General features: G+C 36.3%; 1 protein-coding gene across 13 annotated transcripts in view; it reads right to left on the bottom strand.

The window, feature by feature from the left end:
- CEP128 (centrosomal protein 128) overlaps positions 1 to 15389 on the bottom strand; it is a 447534-nt gene that overhangs the window by 249309 nt on the left and 182836 nt on the right. For all 13 annotated transcript variants that reach the window (XM_058429721.1, XM_058429723.1, XM_058429719.1 and 10 more), the window contains 2 exons: positions 13269 to 13445; positions 8701 to 8760 (listed from right to left, as the gene is read on the bottom strand). In XM_058429721.1, the coding sequence (XP_058285704.1) occupies positions 8701 to 8760; positions 13269 to 13445 (237 nt within the window). The remainder of the gene's footprint in view (positions 1 to 8700; positions 8761 to 13268; positions 13446 to 15389) is intronic.

The raw sequence follows: 15389 nt of genomic DNA, 5'->3' as shown, positions 1-15389 counted from the left end.
GAAACTTCCATGTGAATACAGAACAATAAAAAGCTTCCATAGGACAGAAAACCAGGAAACAGGGTCAACTCCTTGCCAGATAAAATAAGTACTTTCTATTATAATTTTCTACTGAAGCACTAACAAAGAATACAAGAAAAACATGAGATGGTATACCACCATCCTCCTGTGACAGTCAAGGCAGCAAATTGGACTGTTCTTTAGAAAGTGTTTTCTACATAGAGTACGAAACACATGCTGAAGGCTGGAAACCAAGAGGTTGTTATAATACTCCAAGCAAGTGAAAATACAAAAGGAAGAACCAAAGTGTACATTTTTGAGATAGGATCGTTCCTCACGTGTTACGGTTAAAGTAGAGGGAGGAATCAGTAATGGTCAAGACATATAACACATAATAGCCAAGTTTCTAACTTACAAAACTGTGAGACAGGCTTTAGGTGTAACCCTGTGTACTCTCAGCTGAGGTGGGCACAAAGACATACATTTTCTCCTTGATGAAAGGAGAGGGAAGAGTGAAAGAAACTTTGTTTTGCAACATGGGCACCAACTCAAGCCACAGTAAAATAAAGCACCAAGTAGACTCCTAAAGTTCCTGACTTCAGGCCCTAGCTCCCAGGGAGCATTTCTAAAATCACCCTAGGCCAGAAAGAAATGTGTCGCCCAGAAGAGAAACACACAAGCCTGGCTGGCTTCACCATCTGCTGACTAGAGAGCCCTTGGATCTTGAATAAACATCAGGGGTTGTCAGGCATTAGTCACCATAAGCCTTGGGAGAGACTCAGTCCTGTGCTGGCTTCAGGTCTGCCCCAGCATAGTCCCAGTGGTTGTGGACACAGAGGTGCTTGTTTCAAACCTCCTCCAGCTCCAGGCAGTTCAGCACTGACAGAAACACTGCGTTTGTTTTGAGGGAAAGTAGGGAAGAGAAAAAAAGACTCTGCCTGGTAACCCAAGCACTTCTGAGAACATATGGAGGTTCCTCAAAAAACTAAAAATAGAGCTACCATACAATCCAGCAATCCCATTGCTAGGTATATACCCAAAAGAAAGGAAATCAAGATAGCGATGTCTGCGCTCCCATATTTGTTGTGGCACTAATCACAGTGGCCAAGATTTGGATGCAACCTAACTGTCCATCAACAGACAAATGGATAAAGAAAATGTGCATATACACAATGGAGTATTATTCAGCCACACCAAAGAGTGAAATCCTGTCATCTGCAACAACATTTATGGAACTTGAGACATTATGTGAAGTGAAATGAGCCAGGCAAAGAAAGACAAACTTCACATGTCTCACTCATTTCTGGGAACTAAAGATTAAAACAACTGAACTCATTGAGACAGAAAGTAGAATGATGGTTACTAGAGACTGGGAAGGGTAGTGGGAGAGGGAGGCAGTGCATATGGTTAATGGGTATATATAGAATGAGTAATATCTAGTATTTGATAGCACAACAGGGTGATTACAATGAACAATAATTTATGATGCATTTTTAAATAATTAAAAGAATATAATTGGAATATTTGAAACACATAAGAAACAAGTGCTTAAAGTGATAGATATCCCTTTTATAATGGTGTGATCATTACACATTGCATGCCTATATCAAAATATCAACTTTCAGCAGATTACAAATTAAACAACTTTGGCAAACAAAAGAAATATATAAGCAGAGGATAAAATTTAAAAGAGATAAATCTGAAGGAATACATTTTAAAAAATAGCAAAATGAACATGGACTGATAAAAGATAATGACATTTACAGTTGACCAGACTCTGCAGGAGTGAAAAAGAAGACAGTTTTTCAACCTCCTGTAAATAGAAAGACAACCTGTTCTAGGAACAAGTCACTATTAGACAACACAGTAGGATTTAATCTGGTTGGTATGCATCATTGATGGCAAATGTGAGTAGTTACAAGCGCAAGGTAGAAAACATCAATAAAAGAAGTGGATAGAAAATATGGAAATGTATCTGTTTCTCTTAAATCTACTCTAAGAAAATTAACAGTGCAAGCATAATGATAAAATGCAACACTTTTCCCCCATGTTGGAAATGAATAAAGAATGGAGGGTACTGTGTCAAACCATAGTGTAGTTGCCCGCGCTAATGTGGTCAGGCCCATGGTTTTCCTCATCTCCAACTTTTCTGCCATATGAGAATGAAACTCTACTTTTTTATCAGATCTTCTGATGTTTCCCACATAAAACTTCGATATTGTCTTCATGCAATTGTCTGATTTTTCAAACGTTTGCTACCAATTCCATTTTTAATAACCCATGTGGTCCAAGTAAACTGGGTCCCAGCACGATCCTCCAGTAATCTCTTCTAACCCAGTGATTTAACTGCGAATTTAAAAAATTACTTCACGTTTCCTTTTCTCCAATGCTTTTCCACCTACTCCATCCCAGTCTTTCACCTTTGTGTAATGACTGCCTGTGGTCACTGCTACTGCTAAGAGATGGTAATGGAGAAACAATAAATCTGTTTTGTCCTAACAATAATATTAATGGTTCTGGGGAAAAAACAAAACAATAACAGCAACAACGAAAAATCCCTCACAAAGTATTAGTCCGGTTTGATATGTGTTATGGATTGAATTCTGTCCCCTCAGACTTCATATGTTGAAGTTCTCACCCCAAGTATGACTGTATTTGGAGATGGGGCCTTTAGGAAGATAATTAAGGTTAAATGAGGTCATAAGAGTGGACTCTATCTGATAGGAATCCTGTCCTTACAAGAAGAGATAGCAGAACTCTCTTTCTCTTCCAGCCTCACAGAAGAAAGGTCACATAAGCACACAAAGAGAAGGTGGCCATCCATGAGCCAGGAAGAGAGGTCTCGCCAGAAACCAAACCTGGCACCTTGATCTTGAACTTACAGCCTCCAGAACTGTGAGAAAATAAATTACTGTTTAAGTCATTCATTGTGTGGTATTTCGTTATGGCAGCCTGAACAGATTAATATAATATGACCTACGGCTTCAGTCTATTCTTATGAAGCCTTTATTCCACTGTCAAACAAAATTAAAAATTAACTATAGTTAGTTTTTTTTATGAATTGAATCTGTATGCAGAATATATTATTAATCCTACAAAATAAAATATCAACCTATGGAAATTTGATCAATCAATAAACAATTATGAGAATTTGTGTTTGTTGGATAAATACCCAATATCTTCATTAAGTGTCTTGAGGAAGCAGCTTGGAACACAATATAGAAATAACTTTAACAATTCCCAATAATAATTAGCTGACAAGGCTATTAATCACAGAGCAAAAACCATTCTATTAACCACTCACAGGAGTATTTTACAGATTACATAACAGGACCATTTATTTAACAACATCAACAAGTATTGCTAAATAAACCAAGATAGAGGATAAATTTGTAAATATGTCTTTTTTTTTTTTTTTTTTTTGAGATGGAGTCTCACTCTGCCGCCCAGGCTGGAGTGCAAAGGCACAATCTAGGCTCACTACAACCTTTGTCTCCTGGGTTCAAGTGATTCTCCTGCCTCGGCATCCCAAGTAGCTGGGATTACAGGCTCCCGCTACCGCGCCTGGCTAATTTTTGTGTTTTCAGTAGAGATGGTGGTTTCTCCATGTTGGTCAGGCTGGTCTCGAACTCCCAACCTCAGATGAACTATCCACCTCGGCCTCTCAAAGTGCTGGGATCACAGGTGTGAGTCACCGCACCCAGGTAATGGCATTTTTTTAACCTTCATAGTCGAGTAGTTGATAGCTTCCAATTAGGTGGGAATATTCATAAGTATCTAGTAAAACTACCAAGATGATCTTTTTAATCTGTGAGAATCCTCTACTGAGTCCTAGGGTAATGATATACCAAAGCCACTAAGAAATGACTCAAAGCTAAAAATCAAGGACCACAGAAAATTTAAATAAAAAGATTATAGCTTATAAACGTAGCAATAATATTAGGACCCAGAATTTTGCTCCTTTAATTACTATGCTTCTTTTCCCAAACCTCTAGAAACAATTTTGAAAGAAAACGTTTGTATAAGAACCAGAGATAAAGAGGATGGCAATTTTTTAGAATGTGGTCAGCCATCTAAACAAGAATTAAATTAGAAATACAAAAGTCAAATACAAGTCAACCTAAAAATATGTAATTTTTTCAGTAATACTTTCTCCACCTTTTCACTAAGTTATAAATATAATCAAGAAAAAAGCAAAATAATCTCCACAGCAGTACACATACTTTTGCTCAATTAACTGAATATATTCCATGTAAATAATCTAAAGTGTATTTCCAACAAATCAGTCAAGATACTGAGTATAGCATTTTCCACTCTATATCAGAAGGATAAAATATTAGATATTTATCCACATCTATCAATAAGAATTAAGTACACTGGGCCTAATACTTCTCACACAATGTTTTAAAAAATCCACATCAATAAAAAGACAATATTCGCAAATGTAAGGTTTATATTCAAGTGTGGATTACACAACCAAGGGAGAGAAATGATGGAACAGAGTTCCGAGACCTGAGGTCTAAGCCCTTTGCAGTAACTAATTAGCTTTATGTCCTTAGGTAAAACTAAAAACATCTTGGGCCTCAGTTTCTTCAATCTACAAAATGAGACAAACTATGTGATCTCTAAAGCTACATCAGTTAAACAGTGTGGAAAAGCAAATGCTTGTCAATGCCTAGAATACACTATACTATAAAAAGTGTAACTCTTTGGGGTGATATCAAACAACACAATATAAACAAATCTCCCTGAATTTGGTAGTGTATTTCTTACCCATCTAATCTCCAAGTTTATAGCTATGATCAAATAAAACCAGTACTTGGGAATTAATTTATTCACTGAAATCTCATGTGCTTGTTGCTTATTTTTCTATAATATTTAAGTTGAGGAAGTGCCTCGACTGGGAAAATGCAGCGTGCCCAATATAATTACTCTTTTAAAAAATATTTATTGAACATTTAGCCAGGCATTGTGATAAGTGCTAAAGATGTAATAAGGAACAGGATAAGCACAGATCTTCCCTAGTAACGTTTACAGACTAAAGACACAGAAGCAAACGGGGAATTTCAATACAATGGGGCAAAGGCCAAGAAGAAAAAGTATAGCTTTATACCGTCAAAAAAGTATACAAATTCACCTTTCTGTCTCTTAAGGAAATAAATACTGGATCCAGGAATTAAACGTGTTCTTCTATGAACAACAGTGCACTCAGGATCCTGCCTGATGTGGAAGCACAGCTAACACCAGCTTTTCTTCATTCTCTGTCACAAAACAATAATGTAACATGTGGGCTCAACAGTGATTATCTCTAGTATGTGAGCCCATCCTGAGAGTGCTGGCCTGCACTAGATTTGACATGTTGTCCCTACCATCTCAATGTGAATATCTTTGGTACTTCTCACTTCTTGCCATGATGTGAACAAACACTGTGATCTGTGTCTTTGCCCTTGCTTCTCTTGGGGCCTTCCTGTCCAAATAGAAGTTTCTGACTATCAGTCTCTCTGGTGGAAACTCTTTCAATACTGCCATGAATTTGCCTATCTGGGACACTACGTGATCATTTATTCAGATACCAATCCCTGACTGGAGTCTTCTACTTTGGCTAGAAAATCCTGGAAATCTTTCTCCATCACCCTAGAATATAACATCTCTCATCACGTGTATGCTGTCAACAAAATTACTCCAGTCTGTCCTTTCCTCTGAATGTCTGAACAATTTTCTTTTTTTTTTTTTTTTTTTTTGAGACAACAATTTTCTTAATTCAGACTCTCCACTCTATCTCACTGTATGGGAAAAGCTTCTTAACGGGTCCCATTACCTCAAATCTTACCAACTCTAATCTACCTTTCAACTCACTACCAAAATATAAATATAAGCATGCCACTCTCCTGTTCAAAACTCCTTTGTGATTCTCCATGCAATGTAGATCTGAATCCAGGATCCTCAAAATGGCAAATAATGCTCTACTGGATGAACTTAATCCCTCTGGAGCCCCATCCCCTGCCATTCTGTGTGTCATATGTTCATATTTTACTATTGCTAAATCATTTGAGTGTTCTTTGCATTCATCATATTGCTTCTGTGCTGTGCCTTTCCTAGAACTTTGTTCTTTGCATGTTTGCTCTTTGCTCTTTACCTGGATGGTTTCAATATTCATCTGGGACATCAGCCTCCGTGGCAGCTTCTGCATACTTCTATTACAGCTCATACTTATAAGACTGAAATTATCTGCATATTGTCTGTCTTCCTACAGACCAGGACAATGTCCTGGTCTTTTTTTTTTTTTTTTGAGATGGAGTCTCGCTCTGTCGCCCAGGCTGGAGTGCAGTGGCGCAATCTTAGCTCACTGCAACCTCCGCCTCCTGGGTTCAAGCAATTTGCCTGCCTCAGCCTCCCGAGTAGCTGGGACTGCAGGCACATGCCACCATGACCAGCTAATTTTTTGTATTTTTAGTAGAGACAGGCGTTCACCGTGTTAGCTAGGATGGTCTCAATCTCCTGACCTCGTGATTCCCCCCACCTCAGCCTCCAAAGTGCCAGGATTACAGGCGTGAGCCACTGTGCCTGGCCGTCTTGTTCATTTTTTATGCCCACAGCATGTAACAGCATCTGAGACATAGTAGTTTCTTAGCAAATTCCATTAAGCCGAAGAAAACATGGCCTTACCGTACCTTGTTAGAACTTATTACAAAAACATACCCCTAATCTATGGAAACTGCTTACCTGGCATTCCTTAATGATCATGTGATGGTTAATACTGACGCCAAATTGATTAGACTGAAGGATACAAAGTATTGAGCCTGGGTGTGTCTGTGAGGGTGTTTCCAAAGGAGATTAACATTTGAGTCAGTGGGCTAGGAAAGGCAGACCCACCCTTAATCTGGGTGGGCACAATCTAATCAGCTGCCAGTGTGGCTGAAATATAAGCAGGCAGAAAAATATGAAAAGACAGACTGGTCGAGTCTCCCAGCCTACATTTCTCTCCCATGCTGGATGCTTCCTGCCCTTGAACATTGGACTCCAAGTTTTTCAGTTTTGTAACTTGGACTGGCTCTCCTTGCTCCTCAGCCTACAGATGGCCTATTGTGGAACCTTGTGATCATGTGAGTAAATACTTGTAAACTCCCCTTTAAAAATAGATCTATTCCATTAGTTCTGCCCCACTGGAGAACCCTGACTAATACAGACCACCTCAACCCTCTTCCTTCCTGTAATTTCTTATTATTACCATTCATTAGCTATTTTACCTGTAAGTATAGTCCAACTCTCAAGTGGACTTCATATTTTTATTACGCCACCAGTGCCAACAAAGCAACTGTGTGCAATCCCCACCCAATCCTTGTTTTCTAGAATTAACAGTAACAGAACAAATTCATTTGGTAGATTTATGAAAACAATTACTGAATGCCCTCAGAGGTCCTTCTAATACTGCAAGATGTCAGAATGGACTATCTGAAGAGCAATTCTACTTTCCATATAGTTTTTTGTCCTCTGATTTCAGATCTTATCTTCAATACTTATAGAGCTGTCCAGTCATAGTTCATGGGAATTACAGTATTGTAGCCCATCAATAACCTAACCCATCTTTCTAGCAAATAGATCCAATTCCCCCTTAGTCAGTTGGTCACTGTGGTATTTTTTATCACAACCCGTTTACACTGTAGAAGGAACAGTTGTCTCATGCAGTATTAGAACGGGTCTGATCAGAAGTTCAATCCCATTAAATGATAAGGGAAAACTGCTCACGAGCTCCCAAATTAAAGAGCTATGATTAAGAATCATCTCTGGCTCTCATAATTTAACTGAACTACAGCAGTGAAAGCTTTCTGTTCAGAAATGATAAAGATTTTAACTTGAAAGAAAATTCTAGGTACATTGCTCTTGTTGTCAGAATTGTGAAGCTGAGGAAAAGAAAAATGAGAAATGCAATATTAATGCACAACAGAAGTTTCTGGCCAAAACATTCTGAGACAGCAAAACATGTGTATTCTAAATTCCCTATTCAGGTGGCATAAATACAAATGTGTATTTGTTTCTATCAAAAATGGCTAGAAATGCACAGGTTCACTGTTGCTAAAGTCTAATGCTCAATCACTATACTTTTATTTTCTTGATAAGAATGCTTTGCTTTAGGAGGCTTCTCTAATGCATAGTTGGCCTTCAAAGGTAAACCTTATCTTTCCGTCACCTCCCACCCATGTCTTACTCACCAATCTCAGGGCATTATCTGTGGTTACTCAAATATTCTCATCTCCATGTCATTGTTCTACCCATAACTAACTAACTGGAGAACTACATATTTTTGTAAGGCCAAGTTTAAACATTGCTTTTTTCCAGAAGCTGTCTATGACATGCTGGTAGCATCATACCCTCCCTTTCTCCCAGCACAAACAACAGAATTAGCTCTTCTTTCTTCTGTGTTCCTTTGTCAATGTTCACATATATCTATAATCTGGTTCTTAATATTTCAACAATTTTACTTTCCTTTATTCTCTCATTCTAGGCCTACATATTTAACTTTAAAATGTTAAAATAAGAAACATGGAGATTCCCGAAGTGGACTGCAGTGATATCTTCCCCTGCAATTAAGCATTATAGCTTCATATGTTCAGTTACATGACAAAATAAATAGCTAAACCAAATAGGATGGCTTAAAGATCATAAATATTACAATAACTTTAGGATTCAAAGATTAATTACCTTGCTTTCTGCTAACCAGCGATGTGGGTCATAATGTATATCAGGATCAGATGAAAAAACCTACAAAAGAGAAAACAGTCGATTAGAAATATATTTTTCTCTGACATAAACATATATAAATAAAATTCTTCACCACAGCATCCAAAAGTTTAGTTTCCCAATGTAAGGATTTAAAAAGAAAAATGTTTGCCCCAAATACTCAGCCAGTTCCAAACCAGCATTCATTTATATGCCTCTTTATGTATGTATTCATTTATTTATGTATTGGCAATAAATATTTTGATGGAAAAATCAACTATCAAGTGCTATCATTGCTAGGATATGTGGAGGCTGATTCTATGGAGTTCCATATGGCAAACAGCTTCAATTAAAGACAGTTTACTTCATTTCTGTTTGTTTCCTTTCCTCAGTCTTGTTCTACATAATGTATTTCAAAGAGGGTTATATGTGATTACCTGGAAACAATTCTTTCTCTCATTTATCTTCTTTAATTTAATAGTAAAAGGGCCATTTTGTCTTATCAATGATTGTCAATAGACACAAACTCATCGACATGACTTCACGCAAACATTGCTTTGTATTTCAACATAATAACAAAATTCTACAATAATAGTTCATCTACGCTAGCTGCTTTGACTTCCTTCACGCCAACTCATTTATAAAATCCCTTGCATCTGGTTTTGTCATATTACTAAAGTAAAATTGTATTCAAAGTTGGCAATGACTTTATAATTGTAAATACAAAAGTTTTTTCTCAATTTGTACTTTTGTTGAACTCTGTGCTACAAATAATATTTTTGAAGACCTCTTTCTCAAATTTGCCTGTTAAAAATATCCTCTCTCTCTACAAGGAGAAGTCTATTCCTATTCTCAAATACCTCCATACCTCCTGAGCTGTGCGCAAATTGCTTGTCAGGAATATCATTAGTTAACTCATTTAGACAAATGCTGAAAGCATACTGAGTGCCCACCACATACCACATACATGAATATTGTATTCTTATATCCAATTTTCTCTCATCCACCTTTCTATCTAAATCTCACCCTATTCTCATATCCTCCCTGCCTTTTCAAGGAAATTTTCCCTAATCACCCGAGTTCACAATATTTTCTTCCTCTTCCAATTCTCTACTACGTTGCTGAATATTTGCAAACATCCATTTGTCATTGATTAGAATATACTTTTATTACTTTCTTTTTCATTCATGAATGTCATACCTGTCAATTAAATCTTCTGTGGCCTAATAAAGATATTAATGTTTAATATCAAAGTAAAAGATAATTGGACATAATAAGTACAAGTAATGTTCACATTTCATTATTTGCTTTACAGATTTATCTATAGCTTCATGTTTAAGAAGATAGCCTTAACCGGCCAGGCGTGGTGGCTCATGCCTGTAATCCCAGCACTTTGGGAGGCCAAGGCTGGTGGACCATCTGAGGTCAGGAGTTCAAGACCAGCCTGGCCAACATGGTGAAACCCCGTCTCTACTAAAAATACAAAAATTAGCCGGGCGTGGTGGCACATGCCTGTAATCCCAGCTACTTGGGAGGCTGAGGCAGGAGAATTGCTTGAACCCAGGACGCGGAGGTTGCAGTGAGCAGAGATCGCGCCATTGCACTCCAGTCTGAAGGACAAGAGCGAGACTTTGTCTCAACAAAAAAAAAAAAAAAGGAAGAAGAAGAAGATAGCCTTAACCATTTAACAAATGGTGTCAGCACAGTGTCTGGCACAGAGAACACAATAAACCACTGTTACTGCATATCAAGATGTCACTATCAATAAATAGGCTTCAAGGCTTATTATGAAAAAAGCACAATAACAGGCATTTGTCATTAAAAATATAAAGAAAGAGAAGCCATATGTATTTGTGAACATATTACTAAAAAAGGCAATACAAAATAATGATAGGTAACATTACTTGAGTATCCACTAACTGCGAGATATTTGACCCTATAATATGCACCTTCTATATTTTATCTCACTTTATCTTCTCAATGAGCCAACTTATAACTGGGGACATGAACTCTTAGAGAAGAAAGAGCTTACATAATTTATCCAAGGCCATATATTAGAAATTGCAATGACTTCCAATGTGAACCTATACCTGTCTTGATCCAAAGCCCATCGTCTTCAGGCTCTAAAACTGAATGAATACTCAGACCAAGTGTTATGGAAAGAGAGACTAAAATAAGTGCAGTGCAGAACTAATCTATTTACTTGAGCTCTTGAATTATCAAAAACTGGCCTGTGAGAATGATACATCTTAATTCAGACACTTTCCTAATTGTTTTACAATTGTAGTGTATGTCTGTCCTTCATTGTCAAACACATACATTAACTAAAGTGGAATAAGTAACAAATACAGTGACTTGAAAAAGAAAAATGTAACTAAAAATAACATCAACATTCCCAGGACTTTTCTCAAACTCATTTATTACATATCTATTTTCTAATCTATTCCATAGCACTGTTACTCTTTACATACAATGGCTGAAAATCTCATCAGCAATATTTCAAGAATCAATAAATGACTAAGTGGAATTATTCCTTTTTTGAAAACATTTTACATGATTCTTCCACACTCTCTCAGAACTATAAACTATAAAGCAAAGAATAAATTTTATCTTTACCACACCCCTGGCTGGTTTCTTGAGTATGTTTCTTGAGTGCTATGTTCTTGAGCATTCCATTTTTTTCCCAGGTTTACAGCAATAAAACAACAGAAGTTACTAATGAAAAGAGGCCCACAATGAAAAAAATGTAGACTCTTAAAAAATTAATAGAATTTCCTTTCTTTTAGATTTATTTTCCACCCAAGACTTGGATTGAATTAGTCTTTCTCTAGGGGAAGAAGTGTAAAACCCATTACCACAGTCACTCCATGTCTGAAAGCCTATAAAAAACTGGATGCTTCTTGGAATATTTTGGAAGGATAATTTGTGACTCATAAAGAAATAACATATTTAAGCAATCTGCTATCTGCACACCATGTATTTGCCTGCAGTTGCCCATAACAAAGTGTGTATACATATGCACGTATGTGAGTGCATATATATATGTGTGTGTGTGTATATATATATATCTCTTACAACATGATCCAAATATTTCCATTTTACCTCCCACATGATTGAAAATAAACCATCCTGTTACAAATATTTAAATATAGAATAATATTGCATTGCTAATATATACTTCTTCTAGATAAAAATTAGGATTTTCAAGGCTCCACATTCATTAAATAAATGCAAATATGACAAGTCTTAAATTTAAAAAGCAGCATTAGGAAAAAAAATAAGTCAGAATTATCATAGGCCCTACAATTGTTCTAAAAGAGTTAGTTTTCCCCCTAAAGCCAATTATTTCTCATATTAGACTCATAGTCTTTTCAAAGTAACACTTGAACTTAAAAAAAAAACTGTAAATGAGAATAGATATTGTAAAAATTCCATCGACTCTACCAAATTCTATTAGTTAAAATATTTCCATTAAAGACAAATTCTAAAAATGCCTTGACTGCAAGAGAATTAGTTATATTTTCTTTTAAATGCAATTTAAGATAGAAAAAAAGGCAGAGAGAAAGCGCAAGAAAAAAGAAGGGAACATAGTAGTATGACAAAGGAAGGTCATTCTAGAAGAGGAAAAAGATAAACAAATGTCAAAATCAATAGTAGAAACTCCTGAAAAATAAAAAGCATTTCAGCATAATAGCACAATGTGAGTGCCATCATATCACCAAATGTAGTAAATAGAGGGGTAAATGATGCTAAACTGTAACGTATTATGGTTACACATATCAAAGCAATGTAATGTTCTCTGTATGTAAAATACCAGCAAAACCTAGAGCTGATAGAAGTGCTTACCTGCAAGGAATTCAGAGCATCCATGATCACTTCTGTTTTTATTTATCATTTTACTATGACTCTAAATTGGGTAGCAGTATTCCATTTGTTAAAACAGAAAAGCTAAATTAAATACAGTTGGTTTAAATAGGGAAGGTGGATAACATAGTGGTTATTAATTTAGGTTCCAGAGTTAAGACTCCATAGGTTTGAAGTCCTAGTTTAGCATTTAATCAGATGTACAGTAAAGGGCAAGTTACTTAAACTGTCCAAACCTCCCTTTCTCTTAAGTGGGTTTAATCAGAGTAACTAAAAGATAGGGTTGTTTCAGAGGATAATGGACAGACTAAAGCACCATGCATACTACAGTACCTATACTATAGTACTCAATAGATGTTAGCCAGTAATATACCAACAACAACAAAAATAGCCTGTGATAGTGAAAACTCAAATTCCAGGCCTCTTGACTCCAAGGGCTACTTCTCTTATGAGACTTTTTTTTTTTTTTTTACAGAGTGAGACACAGTCAATTCAATGAAATAACATCATTCGTTCTCTCACCACAACTGTGCAATAGATCCAGTACCTTGTTCTAAAAAATGCAAAATGTTGTTTTATAAAATTTTCCATAATAATAATCTGACTACCATACATTAAAATCCTATTATAACTATATATTAGGAAACTAACTGAAAATATAAGGTGCAATGAGAATTCATAATTACTTTTAATTTCTCCATCGAGTCCTTGGAGAATGTTTTACAAGCTGCATCAATTTCCTTTCCTATCACACCAAGAATGGATTCCTGTTCAGTCGCCAAGCAAAGAAGTTGATCCTTGAGCTGCAATCTGGCCTCTTCGATCCTCCTTAAGTGCTCCTCTTCAATGCTTATATGTTTTTCCTAAGGCATTGAAAGAAATTAAACAAGGTGATTACTATTAAGTGGAGGCAAGAAATACTTGTAATATCTGTTCAACCAACTAGAAGTGGATTAGAAAAGAAATCTGATTCCATCAGTCCCCTTGCTTTACCAAAATAAAACACTTTAATCTACTCATTAACTGAGGTAAAATTATAGAGTTCCACCGTAGGGCAGTTTGGGAGCTGGTGAGCAGATATTTGGCAAACAAAATTATAATAATTCCCTAACCAAAAGAAAAAAAGAAGTAGAAAAAAGAACGTTTTCCCATTTTAATAACATATTCTCAGTAATGAATGAGAGTAAAAACTGATGTCAGACACTGACTTCAAGCTTTCACTGAACATTAGTAAAACACCAGAAAATATAAACTGCTAAATATGATGCTAGTTTCTTCATCTGAGGAAAAAAATAAGTGTTACCACTTTCATCTCATCAAAACATAGCTTTAGAAAAATTCTAAGTTTCAAATGCAATTTCATTTACCACATAAATGCTTTTGAGTCATGAAAATTTGATAAAAGAAAGATGAAGGTACTTTTCATCTTGCCATTATATACTTAACGAAAAGGGAGCCCCTTAAGAGATTACAAGGACTTGGGGACCCACTCTAGGCAAAAACAATTCTAAATCATTATGATTACACAGTTACATTACTAGAGAAATGCCAAATGCATAGGGCTTGTAATAAAATAACAAAATCACTAGAATTGTATGTCTAAATGGTGGACCAAATCCATGATGGCTAGCTATGACCCCTTCAGTCATCACACTATAACCTAATCATCTTCAACTGGCCTGCTAAATACAACAAAACCAGGAAAATTATGTGAGCAACAAACCCAACCTGAATTGAAAAAAAAAAAAATGGAGATCCACTTATTAAGAATTAATCATGAAAGCTAGAATGATATTTTACTAAAAGAAACATAAATGATATTTCCTTTCAATTCAACTTACTTTAAAAACAAATGAAACATCCTCTGCCAGAAAAGACAGGCCCTTTCATAATCTATCTTCTGCACTTCTCTCTTGCCTCATCTTCCTCCTTTCCACTCTATCGGAATTTGATTACTTACAGCATCTTAAATCCGCCTACATATGTCTCCCCAGACCACATCTGACTTGTACAACTCTGCTTGAAGCTGTGCTACTTCAAAATGGGGCTGGTAGCCAAGAGACATTTATCTCAAGGAGTTCATCTTAGTCCATCATCCGGTCTGGATCTCAGCTTTGTAAACCTAGGAACTGGAATTTCTTTTTGGTACTCAGAGAGGTACTTTCAGCAGCAGAGTAACATTAAGCTCACAAGAGATTAATGTGTATGAACTAGAAAGCCACTCGATTAACTACATTCATTTACGATGAGAACCATAACTACCATATGAATCAGAATGTCCATGTCAGCATAACCAGTACATTTTCTCCCTATAGACAGATCTAGATGGGAAGGCAAACTATAATCAGACTATAGGTTAACGAACAGGAAATTAGAGCAATGGGAGTTTGTTTTATGAAACGACGTTTAAATGGCATCCGGCTAATGAAAGTCCAGCATGTTCACCACACATCAGGAATTTACAAACCACAATAACAGGAGCTCCATTCTTCTAGGCAGTGTTTGCATGGAGGGTGCTGAGGTGTATCTCCCTAACTTTCTTGTCTTTCCACATTGAGTTTCTGTCTAAACTCTCCCTACCAATTAATACATCATTTCTTTAGATTTATTAATATTTTCCCAAGTCTTGCTCACATCTAGGAGTTTTCTGAAAAAATAACATCCCAGCTCTGAACAGTATTTGATAATTGTATCACTTACACATTAGAAAGCAACATTATTACTAAGTCTCTAGGTGATATTTGCCTCCCTACTGTTCCTGTGTATCTACCATCTATACCTTCTTATCCTTCAAAGTTTATCCTTTA

This window comes from Hylobates moloch, unplaced genomic scaffold, assembly GCF_009828535.3.
Source record: "Hylobates moloch isolate HMO894 unplaced genomic scaffold, HMol_V3 SCAFFOLD_16, whole genome shotgun sequence".
Classification (NCBI taxonomy): Eukaryota; Metazoa; Chordata; class Mammalia; order Primates; family Hylobatidae; genus Hylobates; species Hylobates moloch.
Note: the sequence above shows the minus strand (reverse complement) of the source record. Positions and strands in the feature narration are given on the sequence as shown.